The 27,691-nt window shown below is 52.3% G+C and overlaps 1 protein-coding gene across 2 annotated transcripts; it reads left to right on the plus strand.

Moving 5' to 3' along the window:
- Positions 1 to 3,126: 3,126 nt before the first annotated feature.
- On the plus strand, positions 3,127 to 27,193 carry LOC119104497 (ethanolamine-phosphate phospho-lyase; the record flags this gene model as incomplete). Of its 2 annotated transcripts, none has more annotated exon segments than XM_037228211.1 (9): positions 3,127 to 3,249; positions 21,089 to 21,207; positions 21,945 to 22,050; positions 22,582 to 22,710; positions 23,331 to 23,424; positions 24,040 to 24,236; positions 25,374 to 25,501; positions 26,313 to 26,410; positions 27,049 to 27,193. In XM_037228211.1, coding segments are annotated over 9 exon segments (1,081 nt in total), but the record flags the coding sequence as incomplete, so codon positions are not given.
- Positions 27,194 to 27,691: the final 498 nt, after the last annotated feature.

Here is a 27,691-nt window from a genome sequence, read left to right on the forward strand (position 1 = left end):
AGAAAGGGCCACGTTTTTCGACGGTCCGGCGAGCTTATTCAGCTGTTGCATCCATTGATTTGCAGGTCATTCAGCTGAGCAGCCGCCTTTTTAGTCGTCTTTTTATTGGCGTGCCCTGCAGCCATCATATTTTTCGGCGTCGGGTGTCCACTTGCGTCCCACTTTTGCCGCGATGACGTTCGGGAGCTTACACATACAAACATGCACACAGAAAAAACACATTAAAAAATGAACTTCTGAGCTTCTCTGAGCGACCGCTTTATAACCGAAATCCCGCTTTGCTTGAAGCGAGCAAAGCACTCTTTTTGTTCGAAACAGCATGGCATATAAGAACGTCACAACATTTTATCCTCTTGATTGGGATTCACCGTCGGGCTTATGACAGTTGCTGCAGCTAGTCTGCTGGACGTTCGTGGAGGCTACGCGTTGATAGACCACGTTGATTTTCGCACCAGCTTCGCGTGGTCAGTTGTCACCGTCTCCGAGCCGGTTTATGAGACAGCAGCGACTCAGGTGCTTTCGTTAAACGGCCTCCAAATATCGTTCAGAATCCTGAGAAGCCGTTTTTCAGCAGTAGACCGTGGGGAGGAGGTGAGGGTGAGACGTGCGTCTGTTGGAGAGAGGAAGTCGACATTGTCGTTGAGTGCGTCCCTGCATCAGAAGCTGTCGTGCCGCACGTTCCTGCATCAGGAGCTGCCGTGGCGCACGTTCCTGCATCAGGAGCTGTCGTGCCGCACGTTCCTGCATCAGGAGCTGCCGTGGCGCACGTTCCTGTATTAGGAGCTGCCGTGGTGCACGTTCCTGCATTAGGAGCTGCCATGGCGCGCGTTCCTGAACCAGGAGCTGTCGTGGTGCACGTTCCTGCATAACGGCCGGCTCCGGGACACGTCTTCCGAGAAGCCACAGCCCAACGGCGCCTGGCTTCCATCTTGCCACATCAAACATTTCCTCATTGAACTCTAGGTACCATGAATGTTGGTTTGTACATGTCTAGATGTGATTGTATTGCAATAACTGATTCGCAGCGTAACTCTGGAGAGTGCAGACAGCAACGCTACACCATCGGTGTCAATATTGAGGAAGTCAGCCATGTTCCACACCCCCTCTGCTTTGTTGAAGCTGCAAAATCCGGATCTGTCGGTCGCATTAATAAGACTGCATGTGAATTTCATTAACAAAACCTCATGGCACCAGGCACACGCACTGAGGAGTGGGACGACCCAGCGCCGTTATTTTGCGGCTTGTAAAAACGATTAGGTGGACTTTGCGGCCGTCAGGGGTAACAAGGCGACCTTTATGTGAACTTTTGTTGTTGAGGTTAGCGCAATGCTGTGTGTGTGGTTCTCAAAGTGCGAGAGATGCGCGCATACTCTTGCGATATGCGTGCGTCTGATTTGCAATTTGGGAACCACACACGGCTGCGCCACTTGGGAGCACGTCCATAAGCTACGTTACGCATGTTTGACCACGTTTCAACATCCTCCTCCTGGTAACGCATTGCTTATGATGGGCAAATCTCCCCCCCCCCCCCCTCCCGTCTCCGCTGGTTGCGCCGGAAAACGAGCAACTGAGCAGAACGCGAGCAACGAGCAAACGAGCAAACAAGCAAAAAACAAACCCTAATTGAGCAAGTGGTGCGAAAAAACTCGCGTGTTGCTTGTTATGAAAAGTGGTCAATGGCACCGGGCACTAAGGTTTCAAAACATGGAAACAAAAACTCTTGCATGATTTGCAACCACACCTCAGCGCAAAGTTACAGTCTACCTTCCTCTCCGCTTTATTGCGCTTAAGTCACACTCCATCAAAAATGACACCCGAACCTCCTCCCCCTCCATGCGTACCGTATGACGTGGACGACCCCTCGTGCATTACCTGAGTTACGCACATTAGGATTCCTCCAACCCAAGTGGGGCAGAGGAAAATACCAAGCGCTTTGACAGACAAGCGGGGCATATTTTGTGAAATCGTGCTCTTGAAGACTAGGTGACTTCGAAAGTCACTGCTGACGTTTCACCACCAAGTCGTTATTTTTTTCTGAGAAAAACTATACTCATCCTATACTAATATACCAATCCTATACTATACTAAATCCTATACTAAACGATTGACACCAATGTTCTCCGTACGTCAAGGCGGCAGCATGAACACATCCTTGACTGCGGAGCACAGCCCATCTGGTCACGTGTTTTCTCAGCCGCTCGGCAACAGTTTACAGTTATCGTTGTACTCATAAACGGTGCAGGGTTTTGATGAATGCCAGCATACCGGTGGGATAACGCGGGAGAGGCACACCAGGAGTGTCTCGTGTCAGCTTAGGAACACGAGACACTCCACCCTAGGTCTCACTCTCACTCACCCTTTCCCAGGCTGTGCTTTTAAGTTCACTTAGTACCAGGTGATGTCGCGGGATTCAGCTCAAATCTGCAGGAGTTCAAAAATTATCTTTGTGCATGGGCGGGCAAGGCTAACCAAGGCGGCCCGGTCTCCGAACCTGGTTCGGCCCGTGCCTGTCGAGCGATGCTTCTCGCCGAGGCGACTGCCCAGAGGTCACGCGTTTACTGCTGCACCCACCGTTTACTCCTGCACCCAACGACCCAGGCTCCGATCTCGGTATGACAATCCGGCGTGCAGCTATCTTCACCCTATTGACATGACTCTGAGTCTGACTGGAACAAACCTCTGCTTGACTTTGGCTCCGACTCCGATTCTGGCTTCTCATTAGACCCTGACTCAGGTTCACGTTCGACGTCGACCCTAAATCGTGCAAGACCTCACCACAATCTGACCCTCTCTCAGATTTGACTCTAACTCTGAGTCCGACCTTTCCTTCCACCCTGTGCATACCTTCCGCCTTCCTCTCCTCCCATCTCTCACCCAGCCGCTTAGCCCCCTGCGCTCCCAGGATTCCGTTACCCAATCCTCTCATCTCCTAAGTCTAACCCTGAGCAGATGCCGACCCGACCCGACCCCACCCCCCATGAGCCTTACCTCTCGTCTGACCTGGAGTTCTCGTATGACCGGCGACTCCACCAATAACCGACGCGGCCTGTGACGTCACGTCGCGTCGTCGGTTGCGATCAGACGTCCATTTTCCCGCTGCCGCCGCCGGCGTCGTCGGTGTCCAGTACTCACGGCGACGCCGGCCGGAAAAGGTTCAGCCGTGGAGCTGACCTGTGATCTCGCCATGGACGTGACGACGCCCGAGCTGACCAAGGAGGAGATCGTCAGGCTCCGCGACACGCACATCGGGTGAGAGGCTGAAGCCACCCGTCGTAGTGCTGTGTTGCAGAGTGTGAAAGGAGTTACCGAGCTGCTATGGCGGCTTTGGCGCACACTTTTGGAAGTGGTCCGGACGGGGCGGCGCAGCGGAGGGGGGGGGGGGGGGGCCGCGGAGACAACTGCCCCCTCCGCCGGTAGGCAAGGTAAGGGTATGTTTTTGCCCATTAGTATTTTTTGGGAGGCCCCTTTTCTCAAACTAGAGGCATTTCCGACGTCATTTCCTGACGTCATTTCCTGTTGCGTAGTATACAGTTGAATATCACTACCGTTGCTCGGTTTCCGTCGTTGGCCGATCAGCTGATCGTTGGCGCCGTTTTATTCGCGCCAACCGCTTGTCGTCCTGCGCGTGGGAAGCCTGGTTGTTGCACGAGATTGCACTTACCGGTCGGTGGGCGGGAATGTTCTCGAGCGTCGGTGTCGCGGACAGGTCGCGGCTTGTCGCGCGGGGTTTGGTGGAGGTGGGGGGGGGGGGGGGGGGGGGAGAACAGCACATGTTCAAGCAAGGAGCGTGAAGGGATAGGGAGCACACATTATTGTCTAACACGGTCACAGTTATCGTAAGTTCCAGGCCAATTCTTAGCGCTGAATCTGATACAGAACGCGATGGCATGGATAACGCAATGTATAGCCTCAAAAGGCAATTAGATGTTCCGGAAAGCTTACGTTACAGTGCGTTTAAACCATTAAGATGAGCGTAGGTTCTGGGCAGGAGTGTCAATTTGCATTCCTTTAAGAGAGCCTCCCCCCAAAAACCGCACAGATCATGGAGGTCATGTGCCTTGGGCGGCGTGCCTGGCGTGAGGCCGCCGTCTGACATCTCCAGAGCGCGTGACCAGGAACAGCCGCGCGTGGGTAAACGCTGCCAATCTTACGAGCTGCAACGGCGCCCGGCAACCGACGAAGCCGGCCGGGGAGAGGCGCCACGTGCTTATCCTTGGGGGGGCCGGGGGACTTAGGCTCCATGTCACAGGGCCGAGGTTGCATATCGAAGAACGGTGGTGGGGTATGGGATGAAAGATTGCTTGGTGCCCCTCCACCTTTGGTATCACCGTTTTCTTGTCACGTGCTTATTATTCACATTTATGTCCCTCGCACGTGCCCGTTTTGGACCCAGGGGGGGGGACCTTTAAGTATCGGCAAGACAGACACCGAGTTTTCAGATTTGAGCCTCAAGAGCAAAGCTTTATCAAATGGTTTGAGGAATAAAGTAGGGCCACGTGCCTACGTCACATGAGTGTCCTTTGCGTTTTGGGTGAGGTTGTCGTGATTTTGCTGGGCCGAAAGAACCGCAGGGCAGGGGTGGACGGGCAAGTGATGCAAAGCTCATTTGTAGCTCCGGGATATCAAACGGTGACGTCAGACTGAGTGAAGTAGCATGACCCTGGTGCCAGTGTAAATTGACACCGCGGCGCCGGCGTAAACTGACACCCCAGTGCGGGTGTAAACTGACACCCCGATGCGGGCGTAGACTGACACCTCGATGCGGGCGTAGACTGACACCCCAATGCCGGTGTAGACCGACGCCCCGACGCCGGTGTAGACTGACACCTCGGTGCCGGTGTAAGCGCGCCATCCGACGCCGGTGTAGACTGACACCTCGGTGCCGGTGTAAGCACGCCATCCGACGCCGGTGTAGACTGACTCCTCGGTGCCGGTGTAAGCACGCCATCCGACGCGAGCGGTGGCGGCTGATGTGACTTGCATGCAGTTCTCATTGAAACTGCGGACGCGAAGGCCCTTACCCTACGCTGCGAGCGGAACGCGTTTGTTTAGATGATATCTAAGCTTGTTTAGATATTGTTTAAGGTTGGTTGTTTAGGGTTGTTTTTATCTATTGGCTGTGTACATCTTTCTGAGCTTCACGCTCGCGAAGATGCACAGACTTTTTTGTGCAGACGATTTCAAGGTCACCCAGGTATCCATGACGCCATAATAACGACATTCAAATCCTGCCGGGGCGTCAATTTTGGGAATGATTGGGGGGCTAGGCCCAGGTCCCGACGAACTCCCCCCCCCACCAATTTTTCTCTACGGATTAAGCCCACTTCCTTTTCGGCAAAAGGCAACTCAACTTGAATTTCATATAATTCGAAACTGTAGTTAATTTCAGCAGCAAAGTAGCCATGCAGGGGCAGATCTAGACGGATGGGGAGACACTAGAGGCACGTACCCCTTCTGGTCGGAAAGTTAAGGCGCCACACTAGAGACCGCCGTAAGGCGCCAAAAGCATTCCCCTATGGCGGCCATGGGCGGCGGCACGTATTCTGTTATGTTGGAGACGGGGACTGGGCTTAGTTCCGAATGGCCTAGGTCATTCTCGTGCTTCGAAGCTTTTCATTTTGACTTCACAAGCCTTTGCGTGTCTTTTAGCCTTAGGTGTGCAAAGATTATTGTATTGTTTATGCGCTCAGCTGCTGCGATTTTATTTGGCGGTGAAAGCAAACACAGCTTCTTTAAGAGGGAAAGGGTGTCCTTTGGATTGTAAATGTACTGCTATATACGATAAACGTATATCTTTTTGTCTATGAGGGGGGGGGGGTAAACACCCGACTACATTAACGAATCCAATTGCGGGTTTTGAGGGCCAAACCATTGGGCCAGATCAAATAACCTATCCCAATTTCTTTTTTGTCCTTGGATAAAGGACACCACGCCCCCTGTAAAACAGCGGTGCTTTATTTACGTTATGATTTCTACGTGACTCGCGAGCAGCGTGCAAAAATTTGACCTGAATTTTGCGTCAAAACACAATTGTCTTCAATTCGACTGTGTCATGACATCAGCGATTGTAATTTACAATATCATGCTGATCAATAGTGCTAAACAATACTCAATTATGTGCAAAAACGCATATCATACAACTCATATTGACCAATATTTGCATAGTTTCAGGCAAAAAGGGAACTGCTTCAATTAGATGCATCAAACGCGCTGTATAAATGAAGGTCGGAGGAGTTTGTTTTACTGTGCTGTAGAAAATGCATGTGCTGTTAACTGGACTGACACATGCATGCTTTTTATTAAATCGTTGTGCGCCTAAGGTGCGTGTAAATATTCGTTCAATGGACGCATGTTGTATCAATTAAGCTAGCTTAATTTTGTGAGGGATAGTTCATCAGCATGACAAAGCTCTAAATGACCAGCGTACGAAATAAGATCGACTTAAATGCGCAAAATTACGTACTATTAGATGGTAGCATTATCTGCCGCATACGGAGGAGCACTTCTCCCTTGCAGTCTGAAAGTCTGATTTGATTTGATCCCGATTTACTTTTGCACAGCTCAAGCAAGAGAAACGGCAAATTTTGCACTTTGTCTTTTGCGTTTCTAATGCAGCGTCTTGTTCAATAAGCGTCGGATACTAGAAGCAGTGGCATTCGCTCTTCTCTCCTGATTCTCGCTTCACCCCGCACCCTTGCGACACCCCATGATCAGGGCTACATGCACCAGCCATGAGTTGGCTTAAGTGCCCACCTGGCGAGGCTTTGTAAGAGCGCCAAGGACGTACCCCGTAAGATTACCGGACGAAAAAGTCGGATGGAAAAAGTCGGAAGAAAAAGTCGACCTAAAGTAGTCGACAGGGATATAAGTCGAATAAAAACAGCCAAAGGATAGAATGTCAAGGTGGCAAGGTGAAAAGCCAAGTGGAAAACAATTAAAGAACAAAATCTATATGAGTAGATTTGATTGGAATATATGTGCACAAGCATGTAGCGAACAGACTTGAAGGCAAACAGTCGTCAGTATTTGATGCGTGATGTAGAAGGGGAAGACCCCTTACACTTGGATGCACCCGTGGATCCAATGGGTTCGGCTACCTCGAGCCTATGACCTTTTATATACCAATATATTTTGTTTCAACACCATGTTTATGTCTGCTTATTTCCACCCGCGATATTTGGCATGCTCAGTGTTTGGTGTTTCTGGGCTGTTTCAAATGTTAAAGTTGAAGATTTCTGGAAACTTTGAAAGCCAAACCGTCACATACACAACGGTTCGCTGTGTGCTGAGCCTAATTTTGTAGTTTTTTTAGGTACCAGAGTGAAACCATTAGGAGGGCCCAATAATCCCAAAATCTTAGGTTCTTGTAGCTGTGGACCATACGTGGCTATAGATCACGCCCCAGGACACTGTTAATGTAGGGAAACGGCCACGGCTCAGGGGCGATGCGTCAGTCCGTGAACGCGGTGGGGTGGGACGCGGTGGTGCCGGCGAGTCGCACGCCGATCGTGTTGCGAGTGTGCTTGAAAGGAGCATAAGAGGTGCTGCTCGGGGCGCGTAGAGAGAGTCTCTCTGTCGGCGTCGTGTGCGGTAGTTGGCCGTTGTGTGTGGGGTGGTCCGCCGCGATGTGACCACCGAATACAAGCTATTTTGGCCAGAATGCCCGAGACCCTGGCAGCGGCAGCAGGCGGTGTGACGACGTCCATCACGGCTGGTGGCGCGACGACACCAGCGTCAGCCAGCGGAAGCGCCAGCGCCAGCGGGAGCAGGGCCGTCACGCGGGACGGAGGCGGGCCGTTTGACGCCCGGCTCATCCCGGCGTACGATGGATCGTCGCGCTGGACCTAGCGAGCGTTCTCGCACGGGCACGGGCCGTGCTCAGCGATAAACGCGTCGCTGTGGCAACGGCTGTGGCGCGTGCAGGGGCGCCTCCGCGAGCCGACGAGGCCCCCACTGCGACGCTACTGGGCGTGCGGTGAGTCGGGCCACGTCGCCGTCGCCTGCCCACGGCGTCGGACGAGAAGCGAGTCGGGGGACGCCGCGTCAGCGCGAACGCCATCTCCCCGCCATTGAGGGGCGCGCTGCCCATCACCTGGCTGGAGGTGAACGGATGGATGGTCGGGGCGCTGGTGGACGCGGGTTGCACGGATGCGCTCGTGTACGCTGGCCGCTGCGAACAATGGACACCGCAGACGGTGAAAGTGGCCACGATTGGCGGCCGGGAACTCGGATGCTGCGGGGCCGGCAGCATGGTGGTCGATACCAAGGACCGTCGAGTGATGCTCGAGGCCTTGGTAGTGCCGGACCGACCGCTGGGTGTTGACGTCGTGCCCGGCATGAGTGGCATCGCTGCCCTGGGAGGTATCAGCGTGCGGACGCCGACAGACGTGCGGTTCTGTGCGGCGGCAGCTGTGACCCAGGAGGCGTGGAGGTGGATGCAGCCGACTTTACGGCGAGGTTTAGCGGCGAGCAGCAGGCGTAGACGGTCGCCTGGAAGTGGACGGACGCCAGTGCCAGTGCTGCAGATGGCGTTGGAGAGGTGGAGCAGCCTCCCGCGGCCGGTGGAACGGTGGATCAGCCTCCCGGGGCCGGTGGAGCGGTGGAGCAGCCTCCCGCAGTCGGTGGAGCGGTGGAGCAGCCTCCCGCGGCCGGTGGAGCGGTGGAGCAGCCTCCCACGGCCGGTGGAGCGGTAGAGCAGCCTCCCGCGGCCGGTGGGGCGATGGAGCAGCCTCCCGCGGTCGGTGGAGCGGTGGAGCAGCCTCCCGCGGCCGGTGGAGCGATGGAGCAGCCTCCCGCGGTCGGTGGAGCGGTGGAGCAGCCTCCCGCGGCCGGTGGGGCGGTGGAGCAGCCTCCCGCGGCCGGTGGGGCGGTGGAGCAGCCTCCCGCGGCCGGTGGAGCGGTGGAGCAGCCTCCCGCGGCCGGTGGAGCGGTGGAGCAGCCAGTGGCCAGTGGTGCTGACCCGACCCGACGCGTGGCCAGTGGTGCTGAGCCGGAGACTGCGCGATCGTTGGACCGACGCCAGCTCGATCGCGACCGGTGTCGTCGTCGAGACACCGGACCGCGGCGTGATGGAAGATGGCTGTTGGCTGCGACCTGAAGGATCTGCCGCAGATCGCATCAATATGGCAAAGCTGGACGCCACCCCCGATGTACGGCAACATCTCGTCAGGGCGCCGTCGCACGGATCGTGTCCTCGCAAGTGGCCGAGGTGGATGGCGTACCGTGGCACGTGCGGGACCTGCGGCCTCGGTACAGCGATGCATCACGATGTGACGCCAGTGACAAGGAGGACGACGGACCCCTCCCTATGCCTGGGCGCGAGCCCGTCACACCAGGAGGCCTCTGGCGCAGCCACTGACAACCCGGACAACGCGGAGCACGCACCGACGGCGACTGGGACGGAACCGGTGGGCATCCTGGCCTGTCCTGAGCAGCCGGCGGAAGAAGTCGCGACGATGCCGCTGCGACGCAGCCAGCGTGTGCGCCGGCAACCGGGCCAACTTTATGGACAGTGTGTCGAGTGATTGGATAGAATGAACGTTGGTGTGAGAGTATGATCTTTGAAGATCAGGGGTGGATGTAGCGGTGGACCATATGTGGCATAGATCACGCCCCAGGACAGTGTTAACGTAGGGAAACGGTCACGGCTCAGGGGCGATGCGTCAGTCCGTGGACGCGGTGGGGTGGGACGCGGTGGTGCCGGCGAGTCGCACGCCGATCGTGTTGCGAGTGTGCTTGAAAGGAGCATAAGAGGTGCTGCTCGGGGCGCGTAGAGAGAGTCTCTCTGCCGGCGGCGTGTGCGGTAGTTCGCCGTTGTGTGTGGGGTGGTCCGCCGCGATGTGACCACCGAATACAGTTGTCAATATAGAATTATGGCTATAGTGTTCGTGCAAGGAATGATCGATGGCCACCCAGCCATGACCCCCATCCTCCATCACTTTAGCTGATCCCCATCACTCAAATCATCTGTCGGCATTATCGCTGCTTCAAGATTCCATGCGAAAACATGGCTACATTAAAGGGAGTGTATCACATTTGTATCTTGAGCTGAAATATCCATCATGAGGACCTTTCGGTGCTGTTCATAATCCTGCCTTCTTAAGACCTACGCCTGTCGAGCATTTGAGCTACACGCCCGCGAAAACAGGGAAAGGTTTATCGGGGAGATACTTCAAAGTCACCTTGGCCTTTTATGTCCTACTAACGTCATTAAAATCCTACCATTCCATAAGTCATGCGGCCACCAAGGCTAAGAAATATCGAGACGTTCATATCTGGCGTTCGTGAACGCGATTTCCAAACATAACGGCCGTCAATTGGCCATCAATCAATGTTGTGTAAGGTACGATGACGTAACCAAACCATGATGCATTGAGGAGCATGCTTAAAAAACAGAGATATAGTGCTGTCTAGATCAGTCTTTTCCACTTAAAAAGTACACCAACAGTTTTAAGTGGGCCTGTTCCATCATATCAGATGCCATCTACAATATCTTCAAATGTGAAACATTTCCTCGAAGAAGCAATCTTCACATTCCATGCATCCTTGTCACAATGATCACAACAATGATCATCTTCTCTCTCGAGCCCCGCATTCATTGTCGTCGTGACTACATTGGTGTTCGGCTATATTAGAGTACGGTCCGATGCCATCTTACATGCGATATGGCGAACAGCAGCTTCCTATTTGTACATATATGGAATGTATGCTTCTCCTTACTGATGCCTCTCTTCGTTCATTCATTTTCAGCCGTGTTTTTGCCAATGTTTGATGAATACCGAGCAAGACGCGGCATCAAAACGCACGAGACATGGTACGAAATTGGCCAAGTCTTTTGCCTGAGAGTGTTAAAATAAATCGGTCATGGTGCAGATGGCACAACCGGATCTATATAAACCGCTTAATTCCACTATGATAAAAGAACGCAGCTAAAGCAAAAAATAGAACATATTGGCCAGAGGATTCCAGATGAAGCTCAAACCTCACCCTAATACAGGACTGAAAAACGCAAGCGATATTAAAAACAAAACCAATATTCCACTTAACGTCATGCGTTTATCTTAGTTTATCTAAGCCCCATTGCTTTCTAGGTCACTGATAATATCTCTTGACAGCGGTAGTTAGCAAAAGGACAGTTCCCGACATCGTCTCTCTCCGAACCAGTTGCCTGCGTTAAGTAAAATGCTCGCAAAATGAACTATCCGCGTAGACACCAAACACCAAAACACCAAATGGCGGAAGCCCAGCTTCCGTAGAGCGTTGAAGTTATACTGAACACATTCGCGATGGCTTGACAGAGAGGGCCATTTAGTCTTTGGCTTGATTGTGTCGGCCTGGTCACAGGGACGCACAGACGGAACCATAAATAGTCGTATAGCTGCATGACACGGTGATGGTCCTTTCGTGTTATTTGGATAAAGACCAAGGCAAAGTGGATTCGTTGAACGTGCACTACAAAAATGGGTTGGTGCGTCCAGAGTGCTGGCAATAAATTGTGTTCAGCGTGGCATCAGCTGAAAAATCCATCGCAGCAAAATTTTTGTTTTCCGTATTGTTCATCACTTTGTATCTGACCTGGACCTATAATCTGGACTAACGATGCCGTGCCTCCCCCCCCCCCCCCCAAATGTCATCCGACTCTGTCTTCTCACGAGACCTTGCAATGAATTACTTCGGGTTTTAATTTCAAGTAAAGCAACGTTACGCTCGTACCCCATCATGGGTGTGAGAACCAAATGTCTGTCCCGCAACGGGACCACGAGATGGGTGAATAAGCGGCGTCAATATCATGTTTGGACTGTGGGGAAAAAATAAACGTCAGGATGTTTGACAGGGACAACAAAAACTCCTTTAAATGTTTCACGGTCGATATCTTAACTTACCCTCTGTGCGTGCGAAAGAGTTCGTTAATATTCCGGAGGACCATCGACTTGAGACGTTGAAAGGAAAGAGTCTCTATTAGCCAAAGAGTTGCAAGGCAAAGGTGAGAGAGGGGTTGGAAGGGCGGCGTGTCGTCGTCGTAAACGCTGTCGCGACTCGCGTCAAGCCGCGCCGTCGGAGCCTGAACGTGGACTGCTCGGCAGGGACCGTGCGTCCCCGCCCGCGTGTCACCATAAACCCACGTGGGTTTATGGGCTCCAGATGGTGGGAACCAATCGACAGAGGGGCTGCTCACACCATCACGGAGCCGCCGCCGCCGCGCCGGCAGCGACGGCCCGTTTGCTCGCTAACGCCCTCCAATTTGGTGAAATGATTTTAAGGTTGCGGGATTAGCTTACCCCGTTGCACCCTCCATGGCTACGCCGCCACGAAGATAAAAGAAGATACTTGTGTGATGTGCGACACTTCCCCACGCTTTCATCATATTTCATGCAAAAATATTGGTCGGGGCCCAAGTCCACACGGGGGGAGGCAACTCAACATGAGGGGGGGGGGGCAGGGCTCTCACAAAAGAATGCAAATCGACACCCGTGAATCCCGTCATGTCATAACCACCCGGCGATCAAAGCCAAGAAAGAGTGATTGTCTAGTCGTTCATATTTAGCGTGTGTGAGTGCGGTTTCCAAACAGTAGGGCCTTCAGTAGGCTCTCGGTTCATGCTGTACAAGGTAGGATAACGTAATCAAACAGTGACACATTGATGAGCATATGTACTAAATGGAGATATTGTGTTGTGAAGAGCAGTCTTTTCTACTCAAAAGTATACCAATAGTTATAAGTGGGCCTGTGTCATCATAACTCGTGTTTGCGTTGACATCTTTAAGTTTGGAACATTCCCTTTAAATTAAAAGTGAGCGGCCTCAAGCTCCTATCCAGAATATAACGTTGTAGATGTGGCTTTGCGTACTTAAATTTGTATGTCTTCATATGGCGAATGAGAAAAGTGTTTGAAACAGCATCACGTTTTTCCATCGCCACAACTGTTTTTTTTTTAATCCACCGTACACCCACCAGTCTCGACCATGTTGTTGTCGCCACTGGGGCTTTGCGGCGCACTCTAATCCTGAGGCTGCATGGAGTCGCCTGTCTCTCATCGCGGGAGCCGAGGGGCGGGCACCGCGGGGAATCGAACCCCGTGCCTCTGGTTTCCGAGAAGCGCAGTGTCAAACGTTGATGCGTTAACCACTACACTATAGGCACCCTCGTCTCGAGCATGAGGTGTAGATCTTTTGACTAGGGCGAAGTATCGCAATGTGAATTGGGGTGGGGAAGGGGGATAAACCGCGAAAATTGTGAAACCAACTCTCGAAGTTCGTCAACAAACGGCTTTCTTCCCGGATTTGGCCCACTTTGTTCTCAAAGTCGGTAGGGGGGGGGGGGGGGCTAGCGGGCTAGAGCCCAAGTTGGGGTTCCCAACTGAATAGAAAACTGCACCCCTTCCTTGGACCCCTGCCAGCACTCCATGGCAGCATCGAGAACGACATAACTGCCTCTCAGGCCCCACCAGCGAACGTGTGCCGTCTACGGCATGGCTGCCCGTCATATAATAGTCAACCCAAATATAATAGTCATAAATACAATAGTCAACCCCCCCCCCCTCAATATAATAGTCAACACCAAAATACCGTCTTTGCTTCATTTGAGCTCAATTGGCAACAACTTTGGGAACGGGCTTTGGCCCCACCCAAGACCCGTTGCTGGATCCGGCCCAGTGTTCGTGCCGCCAGCTACCAGCCAGTTGTTAAGGTTTCGAGCCAGGTGTATCGATGTTTGAGTACAATTTTTTATGCAAGGAGGCTTTCCCGCACTACTTGTGGTGAGAAATGTCACCAATTTGCTAAGCGGGCAGGGCATTTCGGCCCTGAACATAGCTGAACAACAGCCGTACACAAACATTGATGTTTGTGTAAGGCCCTTTTGTATTGCTGATGAGCAAATTGCTTCCACAATGCAGCGAGTTACAGTTCTCTCATAACTCACTGATTTGGTGCCAGCGTTTGAACACTAAGAAGGGTTATCAACGTCACACAGTCAACACTTCATGAACAAATTTGTTTTTACCGCGACCCGTAACACAGGTCATCGAAGCCTCTCAGCTTCACCGATGGTGTTTCATGCAGTCTTTAGAGGCACTGTGTGTTTCGTGTTAGGATGTGGGAGCTCGAATAATCACTATTTTGGTATCGTTTTGGGCGCGGTGCCTGTACGGATTCGGGCCATTTTCTGGATGCACGCGTCTTCCTTTCCAAGTATAGTGTCTAACATCGCTCAGCATTTCTCACTGGTGGTCATAAACACAGCTTGAAACGTCGAGCACTCTCAATTCAACCAATGTTTTCTTTATAACGTCGCTTAACCAGCACTTCCTGGTACACTGAAGCGCGATAGCTCAGCGTAAGAACCGCGAACTCACAATATAACGCGGAATTTAGAAATGCTAAGTTCGCGGTTTCGCTGTCCCAGCCGGGGAGGACGATGTGCGTTTCCACGAACTTTGCCGGGTGCACTGCCCGGCGAAATTGAAAGCGTGGCGACGCTGTAGTTACTCCAGCCGTCACCCAAGTCCAGGAGGTCATCGATCGCACACTCGACCTGCGACTGGAAACCGTCGAGTGCCGCTGGGGTCGATTGCTGGCCCGGTGCCAGCGGGTCGGCTGGACTCGCCCCCCTCCCCCTGCGGGGAAAGGGCGAGTGATTAGCGCGTCGTGCTCAGACATCGCGGCATCATGGCATCGTGGCATCGCACATCGTGGCTGGGGGATTGGGGGGGGGGCTAGCTTGACTGTGTCGTAGACCCTGTGCGCTACTATGGCCAGCGCAGGCGGTGACGCTCCATGGAAGGGACGTGGCGACCTACATCGTGCTAATTTTATGACAAAAGGCACGCCCTTGCTAGCGTGGCCCAGCGGGATCAGGTGGGGTTTGGCCGTAAAAGTTATGCATCAGCTGTACTAGCTGCGGTCAGACATGCCGAAGACCCCAGAATTCAGCCAGTGCTACGGTTTAAAAGTTCTGCTTTCACGACGCTTTACTACTAGTGCACAGGGCCAATCCTTTCCGCCTAACGGCCAAAAGTTCAGAAACTTTGCAATGGTCAGGAGCGATTCAGTTGAAAACACTTGCACGTTTGATCCTCAAATGCATGGAAATTTCCATGCGAGGTCCCCTCTGGCGAGGAACTGTCAGGACGCTCTCAGGACGCTCTCAGTCAGGACGCTCATACTCTCGCAGCGCTCCAACGTAATTTGGCGATCCGCCAGTGTCTTCGCTTGACACAAACACGCCTGAAGCGCGCCGTCTAAACGACCGCTTGTCGGGCAAGCTTGAGCCGCGGTCGGGGTGTGACGTCACGGCTCGTCGCCGACCACGATCAGCTGACGACGCCGCGAGCAGCTCAGTGTTCACGGCGCTTCTGTTCGGGGAGGGAGGGCGTGACCCGTGACCTCGCCATGGACGCGGCGCTGCCACAGCTGACCAGGGAGCAGATCATCAGCCTCCGCAACAGGCACATCGGGTGAGAGGCGGACCGACAGAGGTCATGTTGCAGCAAAAGTGTGTTGCAGAGGTGTTACGATGTGGTGTCACAGAAGCTGCTGTAGAGCGGTGGTGGGTGCGCGCGCGTATTTTGGAGACGATCCGGGCGGTTTGGTTGGACAGATATGAGTTTGAATGGCACCGGAAGAGTTTGGGTGGCTCTGGTTTGTTGGCGGCTGCCGTCGGGTTGCGAGAGAGCCCCCCGTTCATTGGTTGACTGTTGGTCAGCAGGCGCTAAATCCCTGCTGGGTGGGGACCTCAGCCAGGCCTTTCCGCCAGGAAACGTGATGAGTTTGGAAAGCCTCTGAGGTTTGCCAGAATTAGGGGTTGTTACACCCGACAACGCACGACACGACACACCCGACAACACCCGACACCACACACCCGACAACACCCGACACCACACACCCGACAACACCCGACACCACACACCCGACAAAACTCTCGGTACAGCCTGCAAATACAAGGTTTTGCTGTAATCAAATAAAAAAGAATAGGTAATTGTTAAAAGGAATGATTACATTAATTGTATGCGTGATATTTGTTAAGAAAGTGGTATTTTGATTAAGTTTTCCAAGACTTTTTCAAAATACCATTCAACGAATGTCACGTGTATGATTATTGTAAGGTTATCTTAATTCCCTTTTAATACTTACCATGTCGTGCATTGCACAAACACTGCACCGCAGCAGAGTGGCCGAATTTGTGATGTTTATAATAACTGGCTACAACTTATGATGTAAGACCGTAATAATTAGTTAACAACAATACATTTCACACTAGTAACTAGCAACCGTGAGTAAATAGTTTGATTGCTCTAGCTCTGATGGCTTTCTACCTTTCTAGTTGGCTTAGATAGTTCGGATATCTCTGGGCGGTGGTTTAAATCCAAGCGATCGTTTGGCAATGTGGCAACAAAGTTCTTTCTGACTGGCCCCGCTTTCTTAAGAACACCTTACGATGGATAACTAGATTACCTCTGCAAGTAATCACAGCATAACATTTTACAAGAAAGAACCACATCACGGTCCCAAGATACTTCAACAAAGCGAGACTTAAGTGGCGGAAAATGTTTACCACAGAACCTTATTTCGACTAGTCTCTTGCCTTACAATAAACAAGGTATTAGTTGTCATGAAAACAACCCATACAGTACATATTGTAGAGGGCGAATCACTGAAAGATAAAGATAAGCTGCCGATAGACTTTATTTCACGCACACCCCTTTCCAACGCTGGGCTTTGCTCTCCCACAACCGTCTCCGTCAAACTACAACAGTTTAGCGGTAAAAATCAGATTTGTCTCAGCGGCGCCGTGGGAGACCCCCGTTACAAACCAGGAAGCCCCTGTTTTGGTTTAGGAGGCACCCTTTATATTCAGGAGGGCCCATTTCCGGGCTGGGGGCCCCTTGCAAGCGTCAGATGGCCGCAGCTCCAAATAAGGATGCTCTGGTTTGGGATGGCGAGGCTCGTTTGTTTGATTTGGTGGCCACTTCGTGAGTCGTAAGCCTCTTATTCTGGATTTGGAGGCCTCTCTATTTATCGGGATGACTTTTCTGGAACACGGGGATTTGTCTTAGGCAGGGGAAACCATTGCCTGAATCATTAGAAGGCCCCCCCCCCCCCACCATTCTAGATTTTTTAGCTGTCGACATTGATTTGCTAGGGTATGATATACGCAACTGTTTAATAAGTGCGCACATGCCCTTGGTGTTACTCTCCCTTGAGTACTGTGTTGCGCAGGTTCTCCTGTGAGGAGGTCCTATTTTATCCAGGAAGCCCCTAAAAAAAACTCCCAATCCCACCCCCCAACTCAAAACTTGTGGCACCACCCCTGCTCTTTGGTGCGTGTGACACGCGCTGCCTGACTTGACTTCTCTCTCGACTTTCGACTTGACTCGATACCCGACTCCCGGAAACGGCGGAGGACCGCCGCATTGGGGGGGGGGGGGGGATGTCCGTTAGCTTCATCTGCCAGTGACACCGGCTTGGGCCCGGCCTTCATGCCGTCGGTGGTTGGTGCAGGCGGTCCGACGCACCGAAACCTTGGCACGTCCCAGATGCGTCGCTCTCGCCTGATTGGCGTGTTGCGAAGCCGCGGCGTGCGTCGCTCTCGCCTGATTGGCGCGGTGTGAAGCCGCGGCGTGCGTAGATCTCGCCTAATTGGCGCGGTGCGAGGTCGCGGCGTGCGTCGCTCGCGCCTGATTGGCGCGGTGTGAAGCTGCGGCGTGCGTAGATCTCGCCTAATTGGCGCGGTGCGAGGTCGCGGCGTGCGTCGCTCTCGCCTGATTGGCGCGGTGTGAAGCTGCGGCGTGCGTAGATCTCGCCTGACTTTCGCGGTGCGAGGCCGTGATGTGCGTCCCTCTCGCTTGATTGGTACGATGCAAAGCTGCGTCGTGCGTCCCCCTCGCCTGATTGGTGTGGTGCGAGGCCGCGGCGTGCGTCACTCTCGACTGATTGGTGTGGTGGCGGGGCCGCGCGTCTGAGGGCAGATGCGGTCATCCACTCCTCTGCCCCAGCGCGGTCCATTGTGGATGGTTGCTGTTTCACAGAAGGCAAATAGAAATGGAGAAGAGAAAAGAATACAAGAAGCTGCATAAACGATAGTAGAGATTGATAAAAGACGGTAGAAATTGAGAACATATGTTCGCATAATAATAAGAGGAATTAAGAAGATTGTATAAGAAAATTGTAGAAAAAATTAACGGTAGAAGAGATGGCAAGTCTTGTATTTTTCATAAAAAATGATCCCGCATCCTAACGGTCACTTCCGACCAGAAAAGATAAAAGCGGCACTGATCCTGGCTGACAACATACTCAGTACGGAGGCAGTTCGCCGCATCGGCACGGTACCGGCAGTGGCGGCGAAATGCGCCCTGGACCGGTCGGTTCCGACTCGGTATGCGGGCTGATTGCGTCGTGGTATGCAGATCGAGTCCATCTGCTCCGCGGGTTTACTAGACGCTGCGAAAACACATCTGTGGCTCGTCACCAATGTCGTCACGTCCCCGCCATGGCTGATGGGGCGAGGTGATGGCACGTGTCAGCCGTGACGTCTTGTAAACAAGGATGACATCTCCGCTATGGACGTGAGTGTCACCGCCGCTTGGGCAAGCGGGGATTAAACATGAGCATTTTTAGGTCGACGCTGTAAGATATTTTGGGCCGTCTTTATTTTTTTTTCTAGAACGGCGTCCGCGCAGATTGAACTTAATTAAACTTGACTTAGGACCAGTAGCTACACCCAGTGATTACTTCCCCCGTGGTTACGGCCCAGTGGTTACGCCCCTGTGGTTACATTCCAGTGGTTGCGTCCCAGTGGTTACGGCCCAGTGCTTACACTCCAGGGATTACGACCCTGTGGTTACGGCCCAGTGGTTGCGTCCCTGTGGTTGCACTCCAGTGGTTGCGTCCCAGTGGTTACGGCCCAGTGCTTACACTCCGGGGATTACGACCCTGTGGTTACGGCCCAGTGGTTACGTCCCTGTGGTTACACTCCAGCGGTTGTGTCCCAGTGGTTACGGCCCAGTGCTTACACTCCGGGGATTACGACCCTGTGGTTACGTCCCTGTGGTTACTCCCCCGTGGTTACACTCCAGTGGTTGCGTCCCAGTGGTTACGGCCCAGTGCTTACACTCCGGGGATTACGACCCTGTGGTTACGGCCCAGTGGTTACGTCCCTGTGGTTACACTCCAGTGGTTGCGTCCCAATGGTTACGTCCCAGTGGATACGCCCCATTGGTTACGTATGCTCTGCTCCCGTAGCCGCTGATCATTGCTATTAGCTTAATTATTTACGCCTTTTTTATAAGGGTACAATGGCCGAGTGGTTGGCACTTTGGGTTCCCACGTGGGGGCCCGGGTTCAAATCCCGTTTGCGTCATGGGCTTTGGACGCCAGTATAGCCGCAACAGTCGCTGGCGCCCCGGGGGGCTCCAGGACGGCTTATGACGAGGTGCCCTGCGCTCCAAGCTAAGGAAGCCCTATATACTTGATACAAGCAGAGAGGGTCTTGAGATCCTGGTTTCCGGCATTCTGAGTTGCAAATACTTATTCCGACAATTGTCCACATTTGATATGGTAACAAGGACTGGCCCAGCTACGTCAGCATTTTGCAAGTGTGTTCTGGGCAGCCTCGCTTAACTAACGCCTCCTGGTAAATGGATGGTAGATGGTTGGTCGTCAGGATAAAAACCCCAGCTCATAATTACCTAAGTTGTTCAGTGCATTGGCGGGGAACATTATTCACATAGGTGAGACAGAAGTATTAGCCTTATTCCTCGGAAAAAACAGGCGAATGGAGATATAGTTAGGTTGAAATTTCGGCAACATGTCTTTATCGAAACAATAGCAGAAGTGTGGCACAAATAGCACAAATAGAAAGAGTAGCACATAAGTAGTAAGCACTTAAGCACTTAGTAGCACTTGTAGCACAAATAGAAACAATAGCACTTCTGTCATTGTTTCGATGAAGGCATGCTACCGAAATATCAACCTAGCTATATCTCCATTCTCCTGGTTTTCCCGAGGAATAAGGCTAATACCACTCTCTTAACCCCATCTCATTACTGACTGATGACGGAGTGTCATTTTGGGCGCGGAGTATATAAGAGTAGTGTAAAAACACCAAACACAGTTGAAGTTCTTTAAATGAAACACACTCAAAAAGCACGAATAACCTATAATTACTCTCCGTGGCTTGTTCATGCTTGCAATGAAATAACTCCACACTAACTTTTCGAAGGACAAGCGACCGAAATAAACGTAATCGTTTAGAACACAGCTGAAATCAAGGCAAGCATTGATCTTTGTGGCCCCCTTCAGAAATTATGCTAGTTCGTTTTATTAGGCACCGTGGATGGTAGAGCTGATGCTGCGTGCCCCCCCCCCCCCCCCCGCCCCTAATCAAGCTTGACTTTACCAGAGTTTCCTCGACCGGCTCCTACTTAACCGATGACAGCAATTGAAGAGTGATCGTCTTGTTGCGGCACTAGTATTAGCCCGGCACCAATGCGCACCCGCGGCAACGAGTTCATCGGCCTGGACTGCCGTGACGTAGTTTGTTTTATCGTGGTCCTGTGCCCCCCCCCCCCCCCCGACGACACGGCCTCGCTCTCAGCCCCCAAAGCAGGCCTCTGACCTCTGGGTGCGAGACATCGGGATAGGCCCGCTATGCGCATGCGTGCTGTGGAAATCCAGGCATGGAATTGTCAGTGTCGTTTCGAAAATGTGCCGGAAAAATTGATTTTTTACATGGCGCTGAGCGTACGCGCGCGTGTGCGTGCGAATAGGGGTTGGGGAGTGGGGTGGTGGCTGCGTACGAATGTTACACCGGTAGCACCTAACCAGAAACCTCCTCATGGCGAGGTACGCAGATATATGCAGATGTAAAAAGCATTTGGGTGCCAGTTGATGCTTGGATTGATGATCGTCATATCCTGAATATCCTTGCAGTGCTGACGCTTTGACCAACATCGTATTTATTGTGCGGAACAGGCTCACACCACAGCATGCTCACACCACACTCCGTCGTGTTCTAACCCTCAGGTCAGGTCAGGTCAGGTCATGTCGTGTTGCCGATCTCGCCTGGGGCTGATTGTCCTGCTTTCTTGCAGGCGGTCATGTCAGCTGTTCTTCAGGGAGGCACCCCTGATGATAGTTCGGGGCGAGGGCATTCACCTCTATGATGAAACCGGCCAGGCATATCTGGACGGCATCAACAACGTCTGCCACGGTAAGGAGGCGGCGGCTCTGGACGGAATGCTTTCCATTTGAACGCAGTTCTCATTCACAGAGGCCCTCTGACCTCGGGAGACACTTGATAATGTTGTTGGAATACTCGGCGGTGTGTGGGATGGAAATGACTCGCTCTGGGCAGAAAAGTTACCGCTTTATTGCGTTTGAGTTGCGATGTACGCGAGGCCCTGACTATGCCCACTTGTTGGTTCGACGTTTGCGTGGTTGAGTGTTCCTCCTCCACGTCTGTGGTTTAGCACGAATTCAAGAACGGCGTAACAAAAACAACCGATTAGATCCGCTTTTCCGTGCTTGAATTCGTGGTGCCGATAGTGTAACGGTTAAGCTGTGGGTCGAGGAGACCAGGGGTGTGGGGTTGGATTCGCCGCGATGCCCGCAATGCCCGCCAGGGTGAGAGGCAGGCGGGGCTATATAACCCCAGCAGTCGAGTGCGTCTTGAAGCTCCAATGAAAGTCGTTCTTGAATTTGTTGTCATGCGGTCACGGATATCATGGCCTTTCAATGGTTAATTTTGTAGATCACGTGACACCAGCGGACGGGCACTGATGACCGATCACTGATCACACTGATCTTTCATCACTGATCATTGTTTTGTGACCACGGGACGTCACCGAAAGCCGCCGAAGCTGATTACCTCGGTGCTCTCTGGTGGCAACCTTGTTTGGCCTCGGGTCATCGAGCGTGACCCTCCACCCCACGCCCTGCCTGCCGCAGTCGGCCATTGCCATCCGGATGTCGTCGGCGCCCTCTGCCGCCAGGCAGCTGCATTGAATACCAACAGCCGATTTTTGCACCAAAACATCGTTCTCTACGCGAAAAAGTGAGTGCAGGGGTCGGCGCGTTGTTTGGAGTCGCGGATTCGTCGACAGCATGACGACTCTAAGGACGTTTGTGGCCTGTGTTCCATGTTCTTGGCACGCTGTGTTGAACCGTGAGCCTTCACGAAAGTGGACTGAACTGGCTGGAGAATTGACGACTGCTGAAATCCTTCGCTCCCGCTGAATATATTTTTATTAAGTTGTTATTTATTAGTTTATTATTGGTTGTATTTGTTTTTGACATTTTGTGTTTATTTTCATTACTTTTATTTTTATTTTTCATTTGGGGTAGCACCGCACGGCCAACCATGCACGCCGTTATTCACCACTACAATAATCAAAGAGTGTTTGCAGAGCGCTCCCTTACGTTGCAGCACGCTGAGGCGATTTTCTCCACTGGTTACCTTTGCCGTTTCAACTCCGTCATAGTAGCGTCACACGCGGCTCAGCCGTTTCACCAGTGTACACCTGTGGCCACCCCGCCCGCCCTCTACCCCGATGACGCGGAGTCAGTGACTCTGCTCGCGCTTCAGGCTAACGGCGACTTTTCCGGAGTCGCTGTCCATAGTCTACATGGTGAACTCCGGCTCTGAAGCTAACGACCTGGCGCTGAGGCTGGCCAAGGCGCACACCAAGGCCAGTGACGTCATCACGCTGGATCAGTGAGCAGGGGATTGGCGAATGGGGACGGGCGGGGGAGAAGCAAGCGGATGGTTGGCTGCCGCGTGGGTGTGGCGTACGTGTTTTGCGTCACGTGCGCGCATCGGCGACTCCGTCCCCGGACGTTTTGAGACGGCTGTGTTTCGAATGTCGCTACGTTGTCTTTGAAATCGGTTGTATTCGCAATGTGATTGGGTATGATTTGTAATGTAATGTTGTTGCAATTTGCAGTTCGGGTATGTACTCCGCGCGGACTGTCCCAACAATGCAAAACTGTCTGGGAAAAGTGGATTTGATTGCTTGAGTCATGTGATCTGCCAGAAAGATGGGGGGCACGGTGAGAAAGGATCTTTATATTTGTAAGAAATTAAGCACGGCGACCGCAGTAAGGGCAATGGACGCATTAAAAAACACTCGCGTCTCCACAGCTTTTGACCCGTAGCGGAGCCTCTGGCTTAGAGAAGTCAGAAGTCGCGTCGGTTAACATCATCGGCTATGCGGGCGACCAGAATCCCTTCAGAAGTCCCTGCTGCGGTTAACGCTTAAAGCCGCACGTCCGTTTTTGAATGTGACCAGGCGCCAAGTGGTGGTCACATGACGTTGGCAATGACAATCATTTCAGCGCCTACCACGGTCACGTGACATCCACGATGGAGATATCACCGTACAAGTTTAAGAAGGGTGACCGGGCACCCAAATCCGGCGAGGTTCATTTGGTGAGTGACGTCACAGGAGAGCGGCATCGATTCTGCTTCCGAGGCACCAACGCTTGGACTCGTGTATTAATGCCTTTTTGCTTCCGAATGGTCTGAATTTTTAAACACTTAGCGCTCCAAACGCCTGCTGTTGTCTTTGCCAATCAGTTCGCAGAGCAATGCCGCATCTCTTTTGCCATTGCCACCATTATCATGATTATTGAAATCACCATTAATCTTACCGTAGATCTTATTTATGGTATTACTCTTTTTATTCTCATTTCTGTTATCGACACGGGAATCAATGTTATCATTGTGTTGCTCATCGTTACAATAATTGCAATGGCTATATGGATGATTTACAGACTCAATTATTATCGGTGTAGTTATGTCGATGGCTGTTACGATCAGTGACATTACAATAACACCATTTGTCATTGCTGTCAATTCACATTCAAATTGTTTTAAATATCGATGCAATCATCGAAATCACACTTGTTTTCTTGACGTGTACCATACATTCCGACGTTTCTTTGTGTTCGTTACATTCATTACTATTGTACTTATATTTTGTCTATCTCCATGATCACTAGCAGTGCGATTATGTCAGCCATCGTTATCAACGGCCATCAACAGGCGCCGTGCCCGGACACGTACAGGGGCGAGTTCAGGGACGCCAGCTCGGCCGGCCAGCAGTACGCCGAAAAGGTGCAGGACATCATCGCGAAGCTGGCCGAGAGTGGCCGACGGCCGGCAGCCTTCATCGCCGAGAGTCTACAGAGCTGCGGCGGCCAGATCTTGCCGCCGACCGGATACCTGCGCGCAGTCTACGAGTGGGTTCACGCGGGATGTGGGGAGAGGGGCTGGGTGGGTGGTGTGGGGTTTGAAGACGCTGGGTCTACGCTGGGGGTTGTGAGTACGCTAGATCTTCACAAATTAAGGCGCTTGGCCTGTGCTTGGGATTGTGACTACGCTCGGTCCTCACACTTGACCTAGGCTATGCCCTGCATAATCTACGAGTGGGCGTACACAGGATATTCTAAACACACTTTGTATGCAATGAGAACGAGAGAGGCCCATAACACCACCAGTCCCGACTCTCGTGTAACAGTCGCGCTTATCACTGTTTGGCTGGCTGGTTTGGTCCAGCAATGGGTCGGCCTCGCAGCGGGGACAAGGTCCAGGAGCACTGGGATGGGTCGGCCTCGCAGCGGGGACAAGGTCCAGGAGCACTGGGTCAGCGCCGGTGGCTGTATGTATGCTGGGTGCCAAGACGCGCCTGGCTATACGTGAACGGTCCACCAGTGGGTTCATACTGGCTGTTGTAAACACGTTGGGCTTACGCTGCAGGTTATGGCTGGGTTAGCAGTCAAACTCAAGTAACGTATGGAACACCTGACATGGTCTAGCCGCCGCGCCAGGCCCGCGTCTAGGTTTACGCTGGGTTAGGAGTGATGCTTTGTGGGAGCTCAGAGGCCTGATGTATTCGTTGTATCATGTACATTTGTGACATGCAAACTTATAGCACCTAGCATGTGAAAGTAACATGTGAACTTATAGCACTTAACATGTGAACTTATAGCATCTAGCATGTAAAGGTGTAACATGTAAACTTATGGTTGCAACACGTTAACTTGTAACATATAAACTTGTAACGTATAAACTTGTAACATGTAAACGTGTTACAAGTCTACATGCTACCGGTTTGCGCGTTGCAAATTTACTTGTTGCAAGTTCATATGCTACAAGTTTGAATATTACAAGTCTACATGTAAACACATGTAAAAATGTGTTTTCTCCCACCACCTGTGGTCATAATCCTTGGCGCAACTGGCAGCAGGTGTCCGCTCCACGCCCTCGCGGCGGTGAGGTTGATGTGGCGACAGGCCGTGTAGCAGACTCGGTCGACTTCGTCTCCGTGACTCCGTGTGGTATCCTTGGTGACGCACCCCCTCCCCTCCCTCCTCCAGACATGTCCGGGCGGCGGGCGGAGTCTGCATCGCCGATGAGGTTCAGGTCGGCTTCGGCAGGGTCGGCACCCATTGGTGGGCCTTCCAGACGCAGGGAGATGACGTCATACCGGACATCGTCACACTGGGTACCTGCTCGGGGGCCGCACCTGTGGGGGTTTCGCTGGTTGGGCAATGTTGCGCGACTTTTTGTGAGACTGCGCACCGTGTCTTCTGGCTGGTACGTCAGTAAGTGCGACTCAATCCATGGCGTCACTTTATGGTACCTAGAAAGGCTTTTAGTTTACTCTAAATCGGCGCGATTTCGTGCTATTTCTGTCCTATTCATGCATCAAATTAGTTAGACGGCCGGTTTATTTTTGGGTAAGACAAAAACAGGTCGTAGATGACATTATTGTATCTTATCTTACTTGACCTTAGCGTTATCGACTTCACCTAACATACTCTGCTTTGTTCAGAAACAACAGTGTGTTCCGCGCTGTTCCGTTCTGACGTGTATATTCATACCGATTTTGTCCTGTCCGACCTGCCCTGCCCTGCTCTTACCTCTCCAGAGCTGTTGATCTCTGACTAGACTTGTGTGTCCTGACGAAGCTGGCCACGAGATGAAGTGGCCAGCCCGGCCCTGGCATGCCATGCCGTGTCGTCTCCAGACTTTATCAGACCTTACCCTCATCTGACATCACCCGACCCAACCCGACTTGATATGCCTTAACCTGACTTCATCCGACCTGTTTCGACCTCACCCAACCTCACCCGACCTCACCCTCACGTCACCCGACCTCACCTGACCCCACTTGACCTCACCCGACCTCACCCGACCTCACCCGACCTTACCCTAACGTCACTCGACCTCACCTGATCTCAACTTTACCTGACCTCATCCGACTCACCTGATCTCACTCGATCTCATCTGACCTTACTTGGCCCGGTCGCCAGGGAAGCCGATGGGAAACGGTCATCCGGTAGCCGCTGTGGTAACCACACAAGAGGTGGCCGAAAGCTTCGCGCAAACCGGCGTCGAATACTTTAACACGGTAAGCCGCCGTACGGGAGATGCTTACGGAACGATATAGAGGCGCGTGTTTGAATTTTTCGGGAGCGTGGTAAATTATCCGATCAATTACCCTGAGGCACAGTCGGAATTTATTTACACGGCTATCTCACCAATATCATAGAAAGAATGCCTACTCCGTGCGAAATATAAGGTGCCGTTCTGTGCTGTGCTCTGTGTGCTCTGTGTGCTCTGTGCTCTGTGACCCAATGGCATGGGTGGTACATGCGGCCAGCTGGCTGGGACAAAGCGGTGATGCTTTTATGCAGGATAGTTTTGGACACATGCGTAATCCCTGGTGGTCGGTGGAGAGGATCGCAAAAATATGATGTGCTAAAAGTGCTAAAACGGTCGTGTTCAATTGTGCCTGATCCAATGAGTGGTGGAAAGCGTGCGACGCACCGACAAATTGATTTCAAGTCCCACCAACTGCGTAGATACTTCACTTGCCCTCGAAGATGACCGTTGGAGGACGGCAAAAGTAGGAACACAGACGCAGCAAATCACGCGTGTATTGATCAACTGTCTTTGCGTGACGGGTTCTATTGATCAGCGGTATCTGCGTGACGGGTTCTATTGATCAGCGGTATCTGTCTGACCTGTCACTGCCCTGTCCGGTAGTACGGCGGCAACCCAGTCTCCTGTGCTGTGGCGATGGCTGTGATGAAGGTGATAGAGAACGAGAAGCTCATGGAGAACTGCCTGAGAATAGAGGAGGTTCTCGGGGATGGACTGCAGCGCCTGCAGGAGAAATATCCCATAATCGGTGTGTGATATGTTCTGACGCTGGAATCTGCCATGGTGTTTCCATGGTGTTTCCATGGTGAAGTCTGTCACGCGCGTGTATGTACGTGCAGTGAGTTGGGTTGGACGAGGGGACGAGGGAGGGCTTATGAGCGATGTATGTCCTTGTGTCTAAATCCATGCACTACCTTGTACCTTCGGCTTGGGCAAGGGAGCTGTGCCTTTACTTGCGGCTTCTAAGTGTGCTTCGTGTTGCGCTTCACCATCCGTGCCTCGGACTGTACATAATATTGCTGTATATAGCAATATCATATATATATATATATATATATATATATATATATATATAATGTATATTGGACTGCATATAATATTGACTGTATATAATATTGGCCGGGCCTGCAGTGTTCTGACTACACCTTGTCCGTACGCCTACGGGTGTCCGTCGGTTGTCTTGCTGCTGCCCTCCTCAAAATTTGCATGATCGCTGAATCTTGTTTGTCGCCTCTGGTTAAGCTCT

Source organism: Pollicipes pollicipes, unplaced genomic scaffold, assembly GCF_011947565.3.
Source record: "Pollicipes pollicipes isolate AB1234 unplaced genomic scaffold, Ppol_2.1 Scaffold_6052;HRSCAF=7182_pilon_pilon_pilon, whole genome shotgun sequence".
In the NCBI taxonomy this organism is placed as follows: Eukaryota; Metazoa; Arthropoda; class Thecostraca; order Pollicipedomorpha; family Pollicipedidae; genus Pollicipes; species Pollicipes pollicipes.